The sequence below is a fragment of the Rhinichthys klamathensis genome, unplaced genomic scaffold, assembly GCF_029890125.1.
Source record: "Rhinichthys klamathensis goyatoka isolate OS25496 unplaced genomic scaffold, OSU_Roscu_1.1 h1tg000563l_1, whole genome shotgun sequence".
In the NCBI taxonomy this organism is placed as follows: Eukaryota; Metazoa; Chordata; class Actinopteri; order Cypriniformes; family Leuciscidae; genus Rhinichthys; species Rhinichthys klamathensis.
The window spans coordinates 300,166-320,061 of NW_026607029.1; the positions used below are offsets into that span (position 1 = coordinate 300,166).

At 37.9% G+C, this 19,896-nt stretch overlaps 1 protein-coding gene across 1 annotated transcript in view; it reads right to left on the reverse strand.

The window, feature by feature from the left end:
* Nucleotides 1-2,227: 2,227 nt before the first annotated feature.
* LOC130073985 (protocadherin-9-like) overlaps nucleotides 2,228-19,896 on the reverse strand; it is a gene marked incomplete at its 5' end in the record, with an annotated part of 213,532 nt that continues 195,863 nt past the window's right edge. Inside the window, one exon of the mRNA XM_056239441.1 lies at nucleotides 2,228-3,272. Within this exon, the coding sequence (XP_056095416.1) occupies nucleotides 2,902-3,272 (371 nt within the window). The remainder of the gene's footprint in view (nucleotides 3,273-19,896) is intronic.

The following is a 19,896-nucleotide window of genomic DNA, read 5'->3' on the forward strand; positions in this document are numbered from 1 at the left end:
TGTAGTCTTAAATTTTCTTCCGGGAACAAACACGTCACAGTATTCCTCATTTAAATAATTACCAAGGCATATGCAAAAAAAAAAAAAAAAAAATTTGTAGTTTGTTGAAACTCACATTGTTTTATGGTAAGGGGCGTGACATTTACGAAATAAACTCGAAGCAGCTGACCAATCAAAACACACTGGCCCAGCTAGCCAATCAGAGCACATTGTGCTTTTCAAAAGGAGGGCAACAGGAACTAAACAGAGAGTGTTACTTACAGACTGGGAAGAGAGGTGCTGTAACAATGTCAAATATGTGAAAAAATAATGTGTTTTCTGAACATTCAAGCATGCAAACCTATTCAAGTAGACTCCAAAAACAACTTTACAGTAAGGTTTAGTTCAGTAACATTCGTTCATGCATTAAATTAACAAATAATGTTTACAAAGCATTTTTTAATCCAGGTTAATGCTAATTTCAATTTGCATAAATATAGCAATAAATTGTTAATTCACTAAAAACAAACATGCATTAACAATGAAAAATAGTATAGATCTAAATTAATATTAATCTATATACCGTAAATTAATGCTGTAAAAAATGTAATTGTTCCTGATACCTAATACATTGTAAATTGTTGTCAAATACATTGTCTAAAATATCAACGATGAAAAAAATGCAGATGAGCGAAGATTTTTTTTTTCTTTCTTTTTTTTGGGGAGAATGTAGGAAAACAAATCATTGCGATCTCAACTCAGTTGTTTCTCTCAGTCAGCGTTGAGGTTAAATGAAGACTTTTGCTCATGTTTCCATCTTTTCAGATGTTTCTCCTGAAAAAAAAAAAAAAGAAGACCTGAACTTGAACTTAAAGTTCAAGAATTTAATATGAACACAAACATTTAAATTCTAATCAAAATCAATATTTGGTGATATTTCACAGACCAATCTCCTGAGCAATAAAACTGCTTAATGAGCATAAACACATGGTAGAAGAAGCTCTTGCTAAATCTCCCCATCAAATAAATGTAGCATTTGAAGACGAGTCAATCTAGCGAGGAACAAAACAAGGCACAAACATGCACAATTTAAAACATTTATTGCAGTAGCGGTATACCTGTAGAGCAGTAACAAGGAGTAACTGTTTAATATCTATGATGGCAAACGTCCCCACAACCAACAAACATACTGCTGAAAGCAACTCACACCACTCTTGTCTCTTTTCATATAGTTTTTTATACCCTTTTTTGGACTTTAAATATTGTGATCAAACATAAAAGTGCTATACAAAATGAATGACCTCACTGCGTTACAAATCAATAATCATCAACCCAATGAAAAGAAGGTGAAACTAAGTCATTTTAAAGCTATTTTGTCTCGGTAAGCATGCGGTTTCATCGTCTGAACTGGCTGCCATGCCATGTGACAAGAAGGGAAAAAAAGAACGGCCCAAACATTTAAAGAAAAAACAGAAATCAAACTGAAATCTCAGTCCTTGTATAATGCACATGCTCTTTTGATCACGTTTTTTCTTTTTTTTTTCTTTTTTTTAATACCTTCCCCAGTTTGGACAGTGCATTTTTTATTTATTTACTCTTCCTCTGGAATGACTGAGTATACTGGCGCCTGACAAACATTTACTGTGTCCGGCATTCAGAGACTAGGGCCTGCTGATGTTTCACTGCCGGCGATTGTTTAGATCGGTACGATACGTAGCATATGTCATGAATTCACAGACATGAAAACTACACTCTCTTGCGTCAAAAAATCGTGGGCATACACGATGTTTTATGAAAGAAAAAGTTTTTTTTTTTTCTCAAATACTACTCAATTAAAGCACGAGTTCAATTAAACATGTACAAGAATGACATTTGAAATTAGATGTCGAGAATTTACAAATATATTGCTGTTGAATTGTAACATCGGTCTTCTTTTTTTTTTAGGAAAAGACATCAAGCTTTCCGTGTCAGTAAGTAGAAATTGAGCATTTACATCAATAATACAAAATAGCTTTGAAAAAATAAGTTTGCCAGGTTCATCGACTCAGTAAATGCAAAAAACTGGGCAATTGTGCAATGTTATGACCGATTGATATTATCATCCAGGATTCGTTCGTTAATTCTCCTACAGAGTGTGTGTGTGTGCGTGTTTAAGTGTGTAACCATGTGTACGTTTGCTTTACAGATCCAGACTGTGGTCCTCTGTTCCAGAAGACAATGACGTCAATGACAAAAGGCCGATATGATGAATGATAAAAGACAGCTGTCATGTTCACTGATCTATTCCATGTGATTATTACAAGTACATAAAATCGGTTAGTATTAAGTCCTATTTACAAACACTTCAACGATGACAGACTAAACGATACTAACAGTGTTAATAAGCACAAAGCTTTCTCAGTTTGTAGATTCCATTTTCTCGGATGGTGTAGATTAATATAGTTCCAAAACAGCTCAAAAACAATCACGTCACAATATTTGTATATATTGGTCAGCCGTTATATTGTTGTTGTTTTTTTTTCGTTTTTTTTTTTTTTTTTTATAACCGTGATACATAGAGCACAGCCCTGTTTTGTTTATCCTGAACGTTTGTTTGCAGTCTCTGTTCAGGACGAAGTATAAGATGATCCATTTTAATGTGAATTTGCAGCAAACCATGAGAGTTTGATGGCAGTTATGGATTTGCATGAGAAGATCCCGCAGACGGGCCGTCGGCGAGGCGGATTCGCATAGTATACTGTCCTGCATAAGCGATAAAGTCTATGTCTACTCCATACACGTAACTAACACACCGCATAGGCATCGATCTAAGAAAAGGAGGAATGGGCTAAAGCTCTCAAAAGTTGCTGGGATGATCCGATAGAGAGAGAGAGAGAGAGAGAGAGAGAGAAGACGGACACAAAATGAACCCCAAAAACACTCTTAAAGCTGCTGTTCTTTAGGACTGTCGTGGCCAGAGGCGGGCTGGTAAGATTTCAGGCTAGCTAGTGGGATGTCGGCCATGTGACCGCCGCTGCCAAAATGTCCTTCCGAGCTCCCGTAGGTCTTCCTGTCCCCAAACTGCTCCTGGCTTCCACGCTCACCTTTCCAGCTGCGGGTCAGTGTGTGGCCATTGAGCAGTCTCTCTTTAGCCCACTCCTTTTGGTTGTTGAAAGAGGAAACGGGGGACTTGGGCGAAGGGTACGAGCTCAGGCTCGGAGGCATCCAGCAGTTGTCGGAGTGGCCCAACACCAGACACTCTTGGGTGCACATCTCTGTGGCCTCCACCAAGCCTCTCGGTCCTAGAGGTCCATCTGTGGACACAAACAGAGCGAAAACACTTGGGATTGTGTGTCGAGTTCACAACTTCCAAAGCATATAGACCTAGAGTGAATGAAAATGAAGCTGTATGAGATGAACATGATGTCTTAAAGGCTTGCATCATATCTAATTTCCTAAAAAACAACAACACATGCTGAAAAAAGAGACAACTGAAAATAACACTGACATTCCACCCACACCAGGACGCAAAGTGCATTGTGGGAATCGATGTGGTATCATGGGCTCAACTGCACTGTGTCAAATATAATCAAGAATATAATGAAGATAATCCTTAAGGAGTCATTTAGCATTTGCAACATGCCGGTCTGTGTGTTTATTTAATCATGGTTGGACAGAATTAACATAAAATGAGTCAATTTGAACTATTCTAGTTCTCAAAAACACATTAAAAGATACCGTGAGTACAGTAAAGCGTCATTAAAGTTGCAGGCTATTCATGATAAATCCCCACAAGCAAATGTCTCATGTAGAGAGACAACAGAAAAAGAAAGGAAAAATCAACCAAAAAAAAGGATTAATAATAATAATAGTATAATGTATTATTGAAAAATGTAAATAGAAAAATACTGTTTTAAACATTAACTATAACACGATATGAACAATATTCATTTATCGAATTCATAATTAATTGCCAAAATGAAGATAATTCAAAGATGCTACATTGTTGTGACAGATTAATTAAACCGTCAATGTATTGTTTGTTTTACTTCCACATGATTGAAAATAAACCGATCACTGCATTTTCAGACAACTTGACTGTGTTGAGCAAAACTTACATCTGGACAACTGAATGGTTTTTGCAATGTTCCTATGAGTGTTAAAACCAAAAATGTGTGTGTGTGACTAGACTGTGCCCTGGGCTGTTATCACAGACCGCTGGCTGAACTGTTCTCAGTCCAGCTTAAAAGATTCTCTCTCCCACCAGCTGCTGAGTGATAAAAAAAATCAGGCCTAAAGTTGATTTAAAAAGCAGCTTGAATGGCTAAATATAAAGTGGTGTGAGATTAACTCGATCACCTCATCTCTTCAAAGAAGAGCCCCGGTTCAGCGGTGTTTAGCAACACTGAATATCCCTTCTTTTCCTTATGTCAGTCACATCTGTCACACAAACAATCAAACAAAAAGCTTCCCGGCATTAAACACGTCGTTACGACCTGCATTCAAGCTAAACACTTTCATAATGCTGTAATGTAATACCGTTCTGTTGAAAACACACTTTCATTTTAACACCGGTCTGTGAATCCCAGACACAATGCATCTATTATTCATACACTTTGTGTAATACAATACTGTTTGGAGCACTAGGGTTTCAATTCTGCTTCTAATTTCCAGCATAACAACTAACATTTCGAACATTTCCTACAATGAACAAAGGGCTATGAAAAATGCATCGTAGAGGGAGATCAGAGATCGCTGATTTGTGTTTGCGAGAACTGTATGAACTGTATATGAAAGACAGCCACATGCTGTAGCCGGACGGAGCCGATGAATACATGGAATGGGGGAAAAGATGAGCGTCTGATGAGGGGGGGAAAAAGCCAAAGCGCCATGTCTCTACATAATTGGTGTGATAAGGCATAAGTGACTGCCAGAGTTACCGCAGGAAATGGAAGAATCGCTGAAGCAAGAGATTTTATGGCATCACTTTAAAATACATTGGGACAAAGGACAGATGACTAATACCAAGATGCAACACAAAACAGCGTTTGTTTTCTTGGTTAGTTCTATTTTCTAACCTATGAAGACATGCCAACATTCTCAATGGTTGTTGCTCTTGTATTTTCTCTTTAAGTATCAATCAAAGTTAGAGTCTCTTGAGTACGGGTGGGAATCGAAATAAATTGAGCCTAACCGTGATATGTTGTGTGTTTGTTTGTATGGGTTCTATTGTTACAACCAACCTGATCTCACAAGAACATGTAGCTATGTTATTTTGTGGCAAATTTGTACAATGTAGAGTCGTACAAAACATATGATTATTAGAAAACAAAATAAGTATGAAGGTCCGACCCTGACCAGAGAAGAAGAAGAGGTTCTCCATGATCAACCCTCCTCTGGAGTTAATCTATTCCTAACATGGCAGCTTCATTCCCCTCTTGTCATCAAGCCAATAACATGGGCCATTTGGTGCTTCAGTGTCCCATAAACCAGCGTTAGATTCGGCCCTCGTCTCTCATCGGGACTTAGGCTCCATACCTGCTCCTGAACGAGAGGCCAGAATCGATCTTTCCATCACTCTGACATGTTTGTGTGAGTAGCACGCAATGCAAATAATGGCACAAAGTCTGATTTACATCCATAACGTGTGATACAAATGTGGAATAATGCAGCAACAATCACATCAGCAACAAATAATAATGAATCCACAATACACGCTGACGTTCAGAGATTTTTTGTCACTTTTTTTTTCCACAAGGCGTACTGTATGCGCGTGCCATTTATAGAAGCCAGCCCTATTTCCACATGAATTTAAATATTTATCCCCGGAGGGAGACCTGTCACTCCCGTCTTTTATCAAGGGAAAATAAACTAACTGTAGAAGGAACAGCCTCCCCACATTCAGACATATGTGTTTATTACAACGTGATGGCAATGTTGAAAGGAGTTTGTTATTTTTGGGGCTGCCACTCTGTAATTTTCAGGCTCCTGCAGGCATTCAGCATGTTTAATCTACCAGATGGAGTCAAAATGGTTTAATTGCTACTACCACTCCCTTCGAAGTAAATGAGGAAACGGTATTACTGTATGTCCTGGTTGTGGAGCCGCTACCAAGTTTCTGTTGTACAATTACAGTGGCATCAGAGCTTTAGCCTGACCACCTGCGTAGAGGATGAAATCAACCAAAGTTCACTTTTTCAGTGACGTAAATCCAGAACTGGCCAAAACGCATTGGTGTGCTCACTGAATATTATACATTTATATTTAATATTAAATTGCTCAATGCCATGTCAGCACCAAAGGATATATATATATTTAGCCTATATATATATACACACACACACACACACACAATTCTGTTTTTATGTTTTTGTTCTCTTATGGTCTTACTCAAAAATACACTAAAATCAGTAATATTGAGAATTGTTTCTATATTAATGAATTTATTTCTGTGATGCAAAGCTGAATTTTCAGCATCATTACTCCAGTCTTCAGTGTCACATGATCCTTCAGAAATCATTCTAATATGTGGATTTGCTGCTCAAGGAATATTTTCTTATTATTATAAATGTTGAAAACAGCTGTGCTGCTTAATTTTTTATTCCAGAAACTATGATGCATTTTTTCCCCAGTATTTTTTAATCAATAGAAAGTTCAAGAGAAGCATTTATTTTAAATATAAATGTTTTGGCACATTTGGCACATTTTCTTGCATACTTGAACAAAAGCATTATTGCTTTTAGTTATTTGGTTTTTTGAAAGAAATATAATCAGATCCCCTTTCAAATTGAAGAATTTCAAAATCCTTTACGCAACACATAAAACCTATTCCCTAAAGAATTTCCTCAATGAATGAAGAACAGTACAGTTCCAATGTCATGAACCTCCCAAACTCTGGCAGCTCCAGCTAATTTTTGCTTATTTGAACTGTTTTTGGAACTTAAAAACATTTGTTTCCTGGCATAATGATAAAGCCTCTCCACCCTGACTCGGGGTAATTGCGTCGTGCCAGCCAATCAGATTGGAGCTTACCATTTTGGAAAAGCCCATTTTGAGCACAATATTAGACAGTGCACTGATGGTCTGTGAGTCCTTGCCTTCCCCTTCCCCACAAACCGCCCGCACATCACTGAGCTAGACACAGTCCATCCCTATCACTCCTCTAATGGTCTCTGAGGAGGCATAGGAGCATGGCATTATGGGACTGACATGAGGAATCATGAGGGATGAATTAGAGACTGAGTCACAGTGACAGGAAAATGAATTTCACAAATGAGATTGGAAAGAGAGAGGGCGCTGAGAACGAGAGGAGAGAGAGAGAGGGAGAGTGTGTGTCTCTGTTTGAACTTGCCCCACATTTCCTGCTACAGCAGTGTATTATGTGTGTGAGAGCTTTCAAACCACAGTAACTTTATGGTGAATTTGAGAGGATTTTCTGATTTTTGACAGACAACCCTTGTGCACCACAGGAAATGGAGGAAGATATAAAAAGGGAGGAAACACACTTCACAGAAGAAAACAATTTCACACTCAAACTCCAACGATGAAATGCATTTCCTTTATTTAAAAAAGCTGCTCTTTTGAATGAGTTTCCTGTTCAAAAGACTGTATTTCAAGCACCTGAGGTTACTCAACTGGTCTGCATATAAAGTGCTGTGTTCAGTGACGACAATTATGAAAGAAAGAGAGAGAGAGAGAGGGAGAGTGAGGGAGAGGGAGGACGATTTTCACATTTGCTGAAGGAGATGTGAGTAGTGCTTGCCACTGCAAAAAAAATCCCCGGCAGGATGCTACTTTGTGCTGGTGGATGGATGCAAATTTTTTTTTTTTAGCGAGTTGCTTTGCTAGAGTGTTTTGATTAGTTGTCCACCCTCATGTCCTAATGATATTCTGGTGCCGAGATATGATTAGAACGTGTTGCTGAGTGGTTGCTATGGTGTTCTGAGTGTTTTAGTATTTAGCTGTGGTGTTATGGGTGGTTAGGCAATGTTATCGAAATATCATCAGAAGCATCAGCCAGGATCAAGAGGCCACATCAAGAGGATTTGGCATTTTCAATTAAATTATTATTATTATTACTTTTATTATTAAATTAATTAATTTGCCCCACTATAATTTTATAGCGCATCACCGCATAACCGACAAGGATAATAAAAGATGTTAGATTAGCCTTACTCCTCAATTCAAAAATAACTTGTTTAACACGGAATAATTCTCTTCCCATTTTTTCACTATGGGCTGCAAGAGAAATATTAAGAAAGACAGTTATATTGTGTCGAGGTATGGATTATTGATTGAAACGCGGTAGCTAGGACATTGCTAGGTGTTTACTAGGGTTTTTCATGGGTTTCATGGGTGGTTGCTAGGTGGTTTCTTACTAGTTTTCCTGTTTTATTATCTGTCAGATGAAAATTTATGTTATAAATGGACTGCATTTATATAGCGCTTTCACAGACCCAATGGCCACCAAAGCGCTTTACATTTTGCCTCACATTCACCCATTCACTCACTCATTCATACACCGACGGCGGTGTCAGCCATGCAAGGCGCCATCCAGCTCGTCGGGAGCAGCTGGGGTTAGGTGTCTTGCTCATGGACACCTCGACACTTGGTCAGGTGGAACCGGGGATTGAACTACCAACCTTCTGGTTTGTAGACAACCTACATGAACCACTGCCGCCCCATGTTATGCAAAAAGGAAATTGTGACCATCTTTTCTTTCCTAGCTACTGGTCAATTCAATTCACATTCAAAATTCAATTCAATTCAATGTACATCTCAGTGAAACGGATAAGAAAAAAATGTAAAGCGGGACTTGATTTTGTCCATCGGGAATTGATTGGTTCGTTGGATCGTTTGCATTTGCGATTTTCTTCGATCTCATGTGAGTGACAGGTTTTTGGAGGGGAGAGGTTATTGTTGGCAAAAGTGAATGTTTTTGATTAAAGATTATGAGGCCACATGAATTTCAAAAATGGATAAATCAATTACTGTATAATAAACACTGAAAAAAAATGTCACCTTATATGTCATGGTGACTTTAAAAAGCAACGATAAGAAAGGAATTAGAAAGTCATTTTACAACAACGACCTTTACTAAGAAATACATCACATATTCAATTCAACCTGGGAAATGTTAGGTCACAACAGTGATATCAATTCTTCCCCAGCGTCTTCGATCAATGCGTTTCAAACCTATTTCCCAGTTTCCTCCGTCTTAATGATATCATTTCAATCGCATAGTGAGATTGATCATGTCAAATGACCCTCTGCTCCAGCCATGTTAACTAAATTACTCTTGCTCTCTTCTCTTCCCATTTTGTCCCTTCATTTGTGATTTCCATTCTGCTGACAGGGTTGCATCTTCCATTAACATGCAAATTGGTGCTCCACGAGACCTGCCTCAAACAGACGAACCATATCCACCGTACATCGACCACCGAACGGTCCTGCTGTGTTGGCCTGGACCAAACTGATACAGATGGTCCAATCATTGGTGATAAGTTAACATGAAATAAAAAGGATGACCTTATTTACTTGTGCCACAGTCTTATGGTGTACATTCTATCCTTTTACATTATAAAAAAAAAATATATCATCAAAACAGCCTTTGCGACAACAAATTTATGCGATAAGAACCAATTGCTGAGAGTGGAAATGAATGTTCTGACATCCAGTTGATCAACAGAAGATTTAAATGCCACACTATATACTGCTAAACTACTGTAATGTGGAGTCTGAATTCATTTTGCATTAGTAAAGCTTAGTGTTACGCCACCTTCACAATCATCATACATCATACGCTAAAAGCATTCAGGAAACCATTTCATGTCTTCTTCAAATAAGCACCATCAAGCACACAAATCCAAGTGATAAGAACCAAACAACTGGACCTATTTCAAAGAAAATACCAACAGCTATCGTTTTCTCTATGAATCTAAAAGAAATTAGGCACTAACAATCTGATTTATGCTCGAAGACGAAACATCTACCATTTAATGATATTTGAGTAGGGGGAAATGTGAAATTTGTGTCTTTTTTTTTTCACAGATCCATGGACATGGATTAAAAACATTCACAATCAAGGATTCCTGGTGTAATAATCTTTTTCCGCAGTGTTATGTTGACGTCAAGGTTATGGCATCCAAGGTGAATACAATCAGAAGCCAGAGGAAGCAACTCTCGAGCTACACCTTGATTAAAACAGAAACATGGAAGCCGAGCTGTGTCATTAGGAAACATATTCTTTCCTTTGTTCTGGCCGTCCTCTCTCCCCCACCCCTCCAAAATATCATGTTTACAAATAAGTGCCGTGACTGATGCGTTCTTCCATGAATAATGATCGCTCTGTGATGTGGCGACTTCCCGAAAGTCAACTCCATCGCCCTTGTGAAAAAAACAAAAGGAATAAAATCCTTGAAATGCTTGTTGTTGTTCAGCAGCTCAGCTTGGGTCATTCTTCCAATTATATGATTTTTCCAGATGAATTCCTACACTCCAAAAAATGCTGGGTTGTTTTAGCATGGTTGGGTCAAATATGGACAAACCCAACCGTTGGTTTAAATTTTTAAATTACGCTTTAAACCCAAAGGTTGGGTTTATCCATATTTAACCATGTGAGTTGAAACAACCCAGCATTTTGTAGAGTGTAGAAAAATAGCTGTGCTGCGTCTTCTTTCTTTTTTCTTTTTTGTCAAATGTGGCAGGCAACTGGGCCTGCGATACAATAGCACACGCAGGAAGCTTAGGGAATATCATGCCACCTGTTTTTCATTGTGTTTGACATCTCCCTATTCATAAAGATGTGTTCGTTCACTCGTATGTCTATCGTAATGAAAAGAGAAGCCAGATAACAGCAGTTAACGTTGCAGGCTCTTTTAATCGAGGAGTTATTGTTGGTAAATTTGAGATCAGTTAACAGTTAATTAGATGACTTTACAGAAGTATCATCTTACTTCAAAGATACTGTACAGTAAAATAGGACAATTTTGCCTTTAAAATACACCATATATTGGCATACATATATATATATATATATATATATATATATATATATATATATATATATATATACAGTATATACACACACACTCACCAAAAGGATTATTAGGAACACCTGTTCAATTTCTCATTAATGCAATTATCTAATCAACCAATCACATGGCAGTTGCTTCAATGCATTTAGGGGTGTGGTCCTGGTCAAGACAATCTCCTGAACTCCAAACTGAATGTTAGAATGGGAAAGAAAGGTGATTTAAGCAATGGTTGTTGGTGCCAGACGGGCCGGTCTGAGTATTTCACAATCTGCTCAGTTACTGGGATTTTAGCGCACAACCATTTGTAGGATTTACAAAGAATGGTGTGAAAAGGGAAAAACATCCAGTATGCGGCAGTCCTGTGGGCGAAAATGCCTTGTTTATGCTAGAGGTCAGAGGAGAATGGGCCGACTGATTCAAGCTGATAGAAGAGCAACTTTGACTGAAATAACCACTCGTTACAACCGAGGTATGCAGCAAAGCATTTGTGAAGCCACAACACGCACAACCTTGAGGCGGATGGGCTACAACAGCAGAAGACCCCTCCGGGTACCACTCATCTCCACTACAAATAGGAAAAAGAGGCTACAATTTGCAAGAGCTCACCAAAATTGGACAGTTGAAGACTGGAAAAATGTTGCCTGGTCTGATGAGTCTCGATTTCTGTTGAGACATTCAGATGGTAGAGTCAGAATTTGGCGTAAACAGAATGAGAACATGGATCCATCATGGCTTGTTACCACTGTGCAGGCTGGTGGTGGTGGTGTAATGGTGTGGGGGATGTTTTCTTGGCACACTTTAGGCCCCTTAGTGCCAATTGGGCATCGTTTAAATGCCACGGCCTACCTGAGCATTGTTTCTGACCATGTCCATCCCTTTATGGCTACTTCCAGCAGGATAATGCACCATGTCACAAAGCTTGAATCATTTCAAATTGGTTTCTTGAACATGACAATGAGTTCACTGTACTAAAATGGCCCCCACAGTCACCAGATCTCAACCCCATATATTGCATCTTTGGAATGTGGTGGAACGGGAGCTTCGTGCCCTGGATGTGCATCCCACACATCTCCATCACATGCAAGATGCTATCCTATCAATATGGGCCAACATTTCTAAAGAATGCTTTCAGCACCTTGTTGAATCAATGCCATGTAGAAATAAGGAAGTTCTGAAGGCGAAAGGGGGTCAAACACAGTATTAGTATGGTGTTCTTAATAATCCTTTAGGTGAGTGTGTGTTTATATATATATATATATATATATATATATATATATATATATATATATATATATATATATATATATTAGCATAACAATTGGTGAATGAGTATTGCAATAAAGAACATTTAACATTTAACTCGTCACCATGATGGTAAACCCCCCAAAATACACAACAGAAAAAGTATTCTTAGTTAGCAGAGCAAAGCATCAAACACTACTTAATCTCCCACTTAACATTAATCTTACAACAAAAAACAAATCCCATTAAAAGAAAAAAAACATTATATAACACTTAATTTTATAATTTACTCTGCCTTTCGAGTGCCATGGCAAAGCATGCTGGGAAATGGAAATCCAAGTCCAGTTTCAGTTAAATTTAAGTTCATCTAAACTAAAAGAAACAGGTTAATTAAACTCAAAACAGTTAAACATTTCAGATTACTTAATGTGTCAGTTTTGTGAAAAGAAAGTTCTAAACACTCATGAAAGTTAATTTGTTTGAACAAATTTGATTAATTTAAGTTTGCCCTACTCAAACCAAATAAATATTAGTGCTGTCAAATTGATCAATAGTGATTAATCACATCTGACATAAAAGTTTGTAAATGTATAATATATATGTGTGTGTGTGTGTGTGTGTGTGTGTGTGTATGTATGAGTGGGCTTTTTTGGCTAATAAACAACCAACCAGAACACCCTAGCAACTGCATCATAGCGACAACCGAAAACGCCCCAGCATCATTTTGGCGATTTTTGCAGGAACAAAAAACGCTTACATGTTCTCCAAAAAATACAAAAATATAGTTCCATGGATAATTCTTTATTTGTGGTTGTCTTTGTTATCAATTGAAATGGCTCTGGTACTCTTATCCTTGATTGTCTCCGGCCTCTATCGCCATGACACCCTGTCGTCTAGGCGCTCGGTTGCCGTGACGCCCTCGGCCTAGTTTGGCTTGCTGTTTGGCCTCTCTGTTTGACCTCCAGTCAGTCTGATGACTGCACCTGTCACACCAGCATCACCATGGCACCCCTCAACCAGCACATGTCACCTTGTGCGATAATCAAAGGCTGGACTACAGGATGCTGGAAAGAAATCAAAGCCTGTTCGTGTGTGTACCGCCATCTTTGTAATGACTGGGAGGGAAGTTGTTCTGCTTCAGAAATACAAAGTCTTTTTATGAGTACACACACACACACACACACACACACACACACACAGGTCAATGAAGTGACAGCAATTTTAAAATACATTCAAATGGAATTAATGCAGACAATGACTTGACAATAATAAAATTTTAAGACGACTATGGCTTCCAACGTGTGAATTCAATTAATTTATTAATTTATTTTGTCAGTGTCAAGGTGGGGTAACTCCACAGAAATTGCAATTAGTTAAATCATTAAAACTCAAATTAAAAGAGTGAAGATATAAGAAATAAAACTTTATGAAGATCATTTTAAAGCAGTTTTAAATATTAAATGATGAAATGTTAATGATATTAGGAAAACTTTTGTAGGCCAATCAAAGCTTAGCTCAACCAACATGAAGATGTTCTGTTGTCACATGACAAACAAATAATAAAACATGAAATGACATCACGCAAATGAACCCTAGAGTCCAATGACTGTGTGTTAATATCAGGACATCTCCTAAAAAGCAGATATTTAGACTTTTTTTATTTTTTTATTCAGGTTGTCAAATGGTATGACACCAAAAAAAAAAAAAGATGATTCAAGAATATGATGATTTCTCCTTTTCTTAATTTCAGATATTCTTATTTGTCACTGACCCAAACATCATGTCTGCACTGAGAAACCATACAATCAATGAAACCTCTGTCCAGAAGACTACAGGCGTGGCGTCCAGTTCATCCAGCACCTGAGTCTCTCATTGTCTCTTATGATAATTATAGAGATGTCACTGACATTGTTGCAGTAATTGCTCGTGTGTGAACTGATTATTGCTTTAGTAAATGAACGGTTAAATGGATCATTTCAGCTGATGATTCCAGATGGATTATTACATGAATAACTCACCAACAAAACATTTTCACAAGGCTACGGAAATATTAATGTGGGAGTTCATGCGGACTTTTATTTCAAGCTTTCGAGACCTTGTCCTATTTTGTACAGTCTGAAAGGGGAAAATAGGATCATTAATAAGATGTATATACAATAAATTAAATTAAATAGATGGAATCCACTCTTTTGGTAACAATTTATTTCGATGGTCCATTTTAGACATTCATCTAACTATAAGTAACTTTGCAACTACATGTCAACTTACTCTCATTAGTATTTGTAGACTGTCTGCTTAATATCTGCTAATACTTTATTTTACTTTATTAACAATTCATAATTTATTCAATGTCTTCTGGTCCATGTTTATAAGTGAGGCCTATAGAGTACAAGCTATAATGCCATCTGAAATGCATAAACACACACTCGCACATACGGCAGCAGATGCACACTTCACAGTTGACAGAAGGTGTTGGAGTGCTGTACAGACGGTACTGATCAGATGGTCCCTCGCTCCAGTACAGCAACAATAGAACAGTCAAGCCAAGGCCAAGGTTCATTAAGTTTACTCCGATAAACGGCTAATAAAGAACATGCACCGACACAGCCTTCAGTCTGGAGAAACACACTGACACACATTCGTACATGAAAAGGCACATGAGCATTCCACTGGTGACATGTTGATCTCAGTTCAATGCCTCCCATCGTAAGGTAGTGAATAATGAGTCATTCTGATGAACCACACTGAGGTGTAGGACTGCTGCAACAGAAAACTCTAATGAAGAGTCAACTTGATTCTTTGCAGTTTGGACAGACCAATATTACGGAAGATAATTCAGACTGTAGTTTGCCAAACCACAAGCAACTCATTATTTAAAACACTTAAGACTTTAGTCAAGCTATCCATTTAAAACAGTGGTTTGGAGCTAAACTAAAAGAGTATAACTACTTTGATGCAAATGGGAGAATATATTATAAAATATGTATAATATTTTATTAAAATTTAACAAAAATACAAAACATCCATCCAATCCATCCATCCAATCCAATCCATCCATCCATCCATCCATCCATCCATCCATCCATCCATAATAACACTATTTTCCATGTCCTGATTGAAAAAATACTTTTGTTGTACAGTAAACTACCTCATGCTAGAATGAAATTAATGGTGACATCAAAATGAAATATTTCATTTTAATAATAAATAAAAAAAACTGGGAACAATATAGAGGGATTCCTCGAGTGAATCATTTAAATCCGAATTAAATGAAATTCGATTGCGATTATTGCCCCAGTTCACTTTAGCACATAACACAATCATAACGAAGTAATGACTTTTCATGATACAACTCATTACTGGATAGGCCATACTATTGTAAAAACCACTGAGCTAATGTCACAATACTGAAAAATTGTAAGTTAGCAGTATATGTTAGTTATGGATAGTTATTCCCCAACATCGAGACACACACAAGGCTAAACCAATGTCATAAACGGTCAGGAAAAAAAACAAAAAAACATACAGAAATTACGTCATTATTGTAAATGGACTCAAATGAATTCTGTGAAAGGAGCTCTTTATGTCAGCACTGCCAGTCCACCTCCAGCTTTTGTTCGGAGACACAACCATTGCTTTAGTCAGAATGGAAAAACACTCAAGTGCTCATGCACCCACTGTCTCCGTCTGCCACCCACCCATTACCAGAGCTCTGGCTGGCACACGCCCATCCAGAGAGAACAAATGGTCCCAGCGCTCGTGCCAACATTACGTCAGGCTCTATAAATGTGAAGCTCAGGGTGACCCCTCGAGGAGTCAGTATCTCAAGGCCACTGGCATCGCTCGATACAAATGTCTTTGATGAAACACAGAAAACAAAAACACTTACGGACTACAATACATACATCAACAAAGCAACATTTTCATTTCAACTTCTCCTGCAGTAGTTTACAATTTCCCCCGCATTTTGGCAGCAAACATTACAAATGACACACTATAACATATAATGTGCAGTTAGCCACCCTGAAGGGCTTTATTTGGAGATAATGACCGGCTGAATGTACACTATACTGGTTATTATGCAGCGACTTGCCAAATAAATAAATATATAGACATGAAATATTGATCCAAGTTAAAATTACTCTATTATGTGAGAAGAAAGAAACCATAGAGTAAAACGAGAGAAATATGTACAGTATATCTTTACGGGATTTTGGCTTGTGTAGATATTCGTGGGGAATTAATTTATGTCAATTATTATTATTGTTAAAGGAAGTTCTGACTGTGTGTCTTGAAAGTTTTATATGTTATTGTTAAAAAAAATCCAATATCTCAATGGAGAAAGTAAATGGGATTTGAGACTGAGAGAAAAAGAGACTTACGACCTGGCCACGAGGAGCCACGACAGTTTGATGTGTCTGGGGAGTGTTTTGGGTGATGATGTGGTGTAAAAGTCTAGCCAGAGCTCCTGTTATTACTGAGCACAGGGTTTCTGAATCTGTCCTGGGTGTCCCTTTAAGGCTGGTTCTAGCTAGTGTTGCATGGCTAGCATAGCAATATAGGGCTGCTTTTGTTCCCTTTGTGGTGTGAACAAGAGAAACACTGGCCAACACAGATTGATTACAGATGAGAAGAGAAGGTAAGATGTTTTATATAGCACCGGTTGCAAATTAATTGGCCAATTCTGATTTCCGATTTTTTCGTAAGTGTGACCTGCCAATATTGATTTTGCCGATTCCGATTTTCTTTCTAAGAATTGACGAGTAAAAATCAGTGATAAAATAAGAACAAATTGCAAACAACATCACAAATAAATGAAGAGAGATATGAAATAAACACAGTTTTAAGTTTTCCAGGTGGGTCTAACAGTAGCATTCAGGTAAGAAATACTACAGAAATTAAGTAATCAAATGTAAAATAACACTGGATAGTCTTCATTGTAAAAAAATAAATACATTTTAATGCTTAGTTATTCAGTCAAGAGCAGAGAGTGATTGTCTTTCTTTGTTCTTCGATTAACATGATGGAGAACAGGAGGAATTATTAGGCTGCTGTCACTTTAAGAGTTTATGCACGGATCCAATATACTTTTACAAAACATGCATTATCTTTCTTAACTATTTATGTTCCAAAACTGACTGTGTTTAACTGAAAACAAGCCAAATTATGTGCAATACAAGCACTATTTAACAGGAGCGAATGAGAAAAGGGAGTGACAGAAGGCGGGTGTGTGTCAATTCGCCGTCAGAGAGAAGAGAGAATGAGAACACACAGCTGGTATCGGTGTATCTATACTGCAGGAAAGGAGTATTGGAACCGTTTCAGATATTTCAGTATCGATACGTATATCAATATTTTTGACTAGTGTCTAATTAGGTTTGTTGTTTCGAATGTTTTCGTGGTGGTTCCCCCATGGTTTACTTTGCCCTTACAGGTATTACAATTGCTAACTTTGTGTCTACTTCACTCACAGTGAAGAACTTCCAAGCCAACGACACTGTGAGTGTGAGCGTGGCTGTGAATTTATTGCCTGCAGCACTGGCAACTAAACGGACCGGCTCGAAATCGGAAAGACGTCCGGTTCGAGCAGGGCAAGTGGAAAATCGTCTGATTCCGGTCCCTGGGCAGCATAGTTTTTCATTTAAGCATGAAAAATATACTTTTACATTTTCTGAAGAAAATGCGAGTTGTACTTGCATGTGCAGATGATACCTTCCCGATATAGGATAACATGTGTGGTTGCCAAGGTGTTGCTATGGTGTTGCTATGGTGTTCTAAGTGAATGTTATGGTGTTCTGGTTCAAGTGAAAAGATGGTCCCTCCTTCAACAAAGGGCTTTTTAGCTTCTATTATTATCCAGGAGTCTGAGTTCCTTCGGAAAATAATAGCAAACCTCTCCTCAACAAGCCACACAAATTGAGGTTTCACTCATATACGCAGCATAAATGCTGTAGAACAAGTTATATGGCTAAATTTTTAGCCTTTTACCATTGAGTAGCTGCTACGTAAATGCTAATTTTGTCATTTTGTTGTAAAAATTGTAAGTTGCAAGCTTGCAATGCATAATCGCAATTTGATTCTTTGACCAAATTGTACAGCCCCAGTAAAATGAATGTATAATTATGTTAATGGAAAGTACATGAAAAGCGAGTCTGTGGTAATGCTGAAGTAAAGTCACAATGCTGTTTATTTTCCATCACCATTGGTTTAAACTTGAAATTTATGTTTTAAGCTCCACCCCATTGTTTATTGTTGCTCACTTAGAAAAGCATTAGAGAAAAAAAAAATTAATTAGTTTTCAGGAAAATATGCTAATAATGTGGCAAAAAATCTCCTCTATTCTCTCCACATTTGTGGCCTTATGGGAAAGGGAAAAGTGTCAACAAGTTGGAAGCTTCAAAATCACAGCAGATGTAGAAAATGAAAGCGGAGAAATGATGGCAAGAAGAATGGAAGGACACTTTGATAAACTTACTCTTAACTCAAGCGCAGGTGATCATTTCAAATGCATTAGTCCCTCCACCTCTCCAGATTCACCATGCAGCTTACAAGGAATATTTCCCAGTAAATTAAATCAAATCACCGTGGGGGTTCATTTCATTTTCTCTCTCTCTTTTCCAAATCAAAGACAAGCAAAGCGCTATGAAGTCGATGCTGAACTTCAAATGGAAGGCTGCAACTTGTTAGCTGCGCCGATTTGCAGTCAGCAAAGGTAATTATCCATCTGGCCGAGCAATTCGCATACAATCTGAAAAGTGAGAAACTCATTTGAAATAAATTCACATGCAAACTTGAGTGGAGACTTTCACACAAGGCCACTGATGTGCAAAGATTAGCTTACACTATTTAGTAGTCATTTAAAATGCAAAATGAAACCAGATGAGATCGACATAGCAGGCTTATATCATGTCCCTGAGAAATCAATTAAAACCTACGCACTCCTATAACATGAGTTCCACAGCTAAAACTATTCCTCGCAAGTTCATCAACCATATGGATGGTAAACATGAACTTGTGTCACCCACATTAACTTCAGTGTTTATATATTGATGCTGTTCCCACACTCATGTTCTTCTGTGGTCGTGAGGGTGAAAGTTTGACCGTTTCAGAGAGGTCCGATCATCTGAGATCAATTTCGGAAAAAAAACGAAACAAAACGGGCTTTCTCATAAAGCTGCAGGTATTGATATTTCCATAAGTAGACTGTAAACCCTGCCGCTATTAAAAGTGATTAAGCAAGGCTTTCTCGGACCATGGAGGCACAGCACTCCCAAGACACAGATGAAAGAAAGCCACAGTAAAATGGCTTTTATGTCAAGCAATAGAGGTCTGGAGAAAGCCTGCATTTACGCCGTATGTGACCATTAGTCAAAAGTGAGAATATTACCCATAGTAGATTTCAACAAGAAATACCTCCTGCTCTGTCCCTCTCTGCCTCACCTATTTTGGAGTCTGACACTCCATCTCTCAGAATAACACCTGCTGGCTCTTTCTTGTTATCAGTAGCAAATCACGATTCCCCTTATGGCAAATATATAAAAGGTAGGGGATCTTCAGATGTGAGTCCAAAACACACTGTTTCCTGTTGCAACCAGGCATTATGGCTGAAGCCCCGAGAGAAGTTATTTTCCACACGATAATATTCTCCATTTTTTTACGA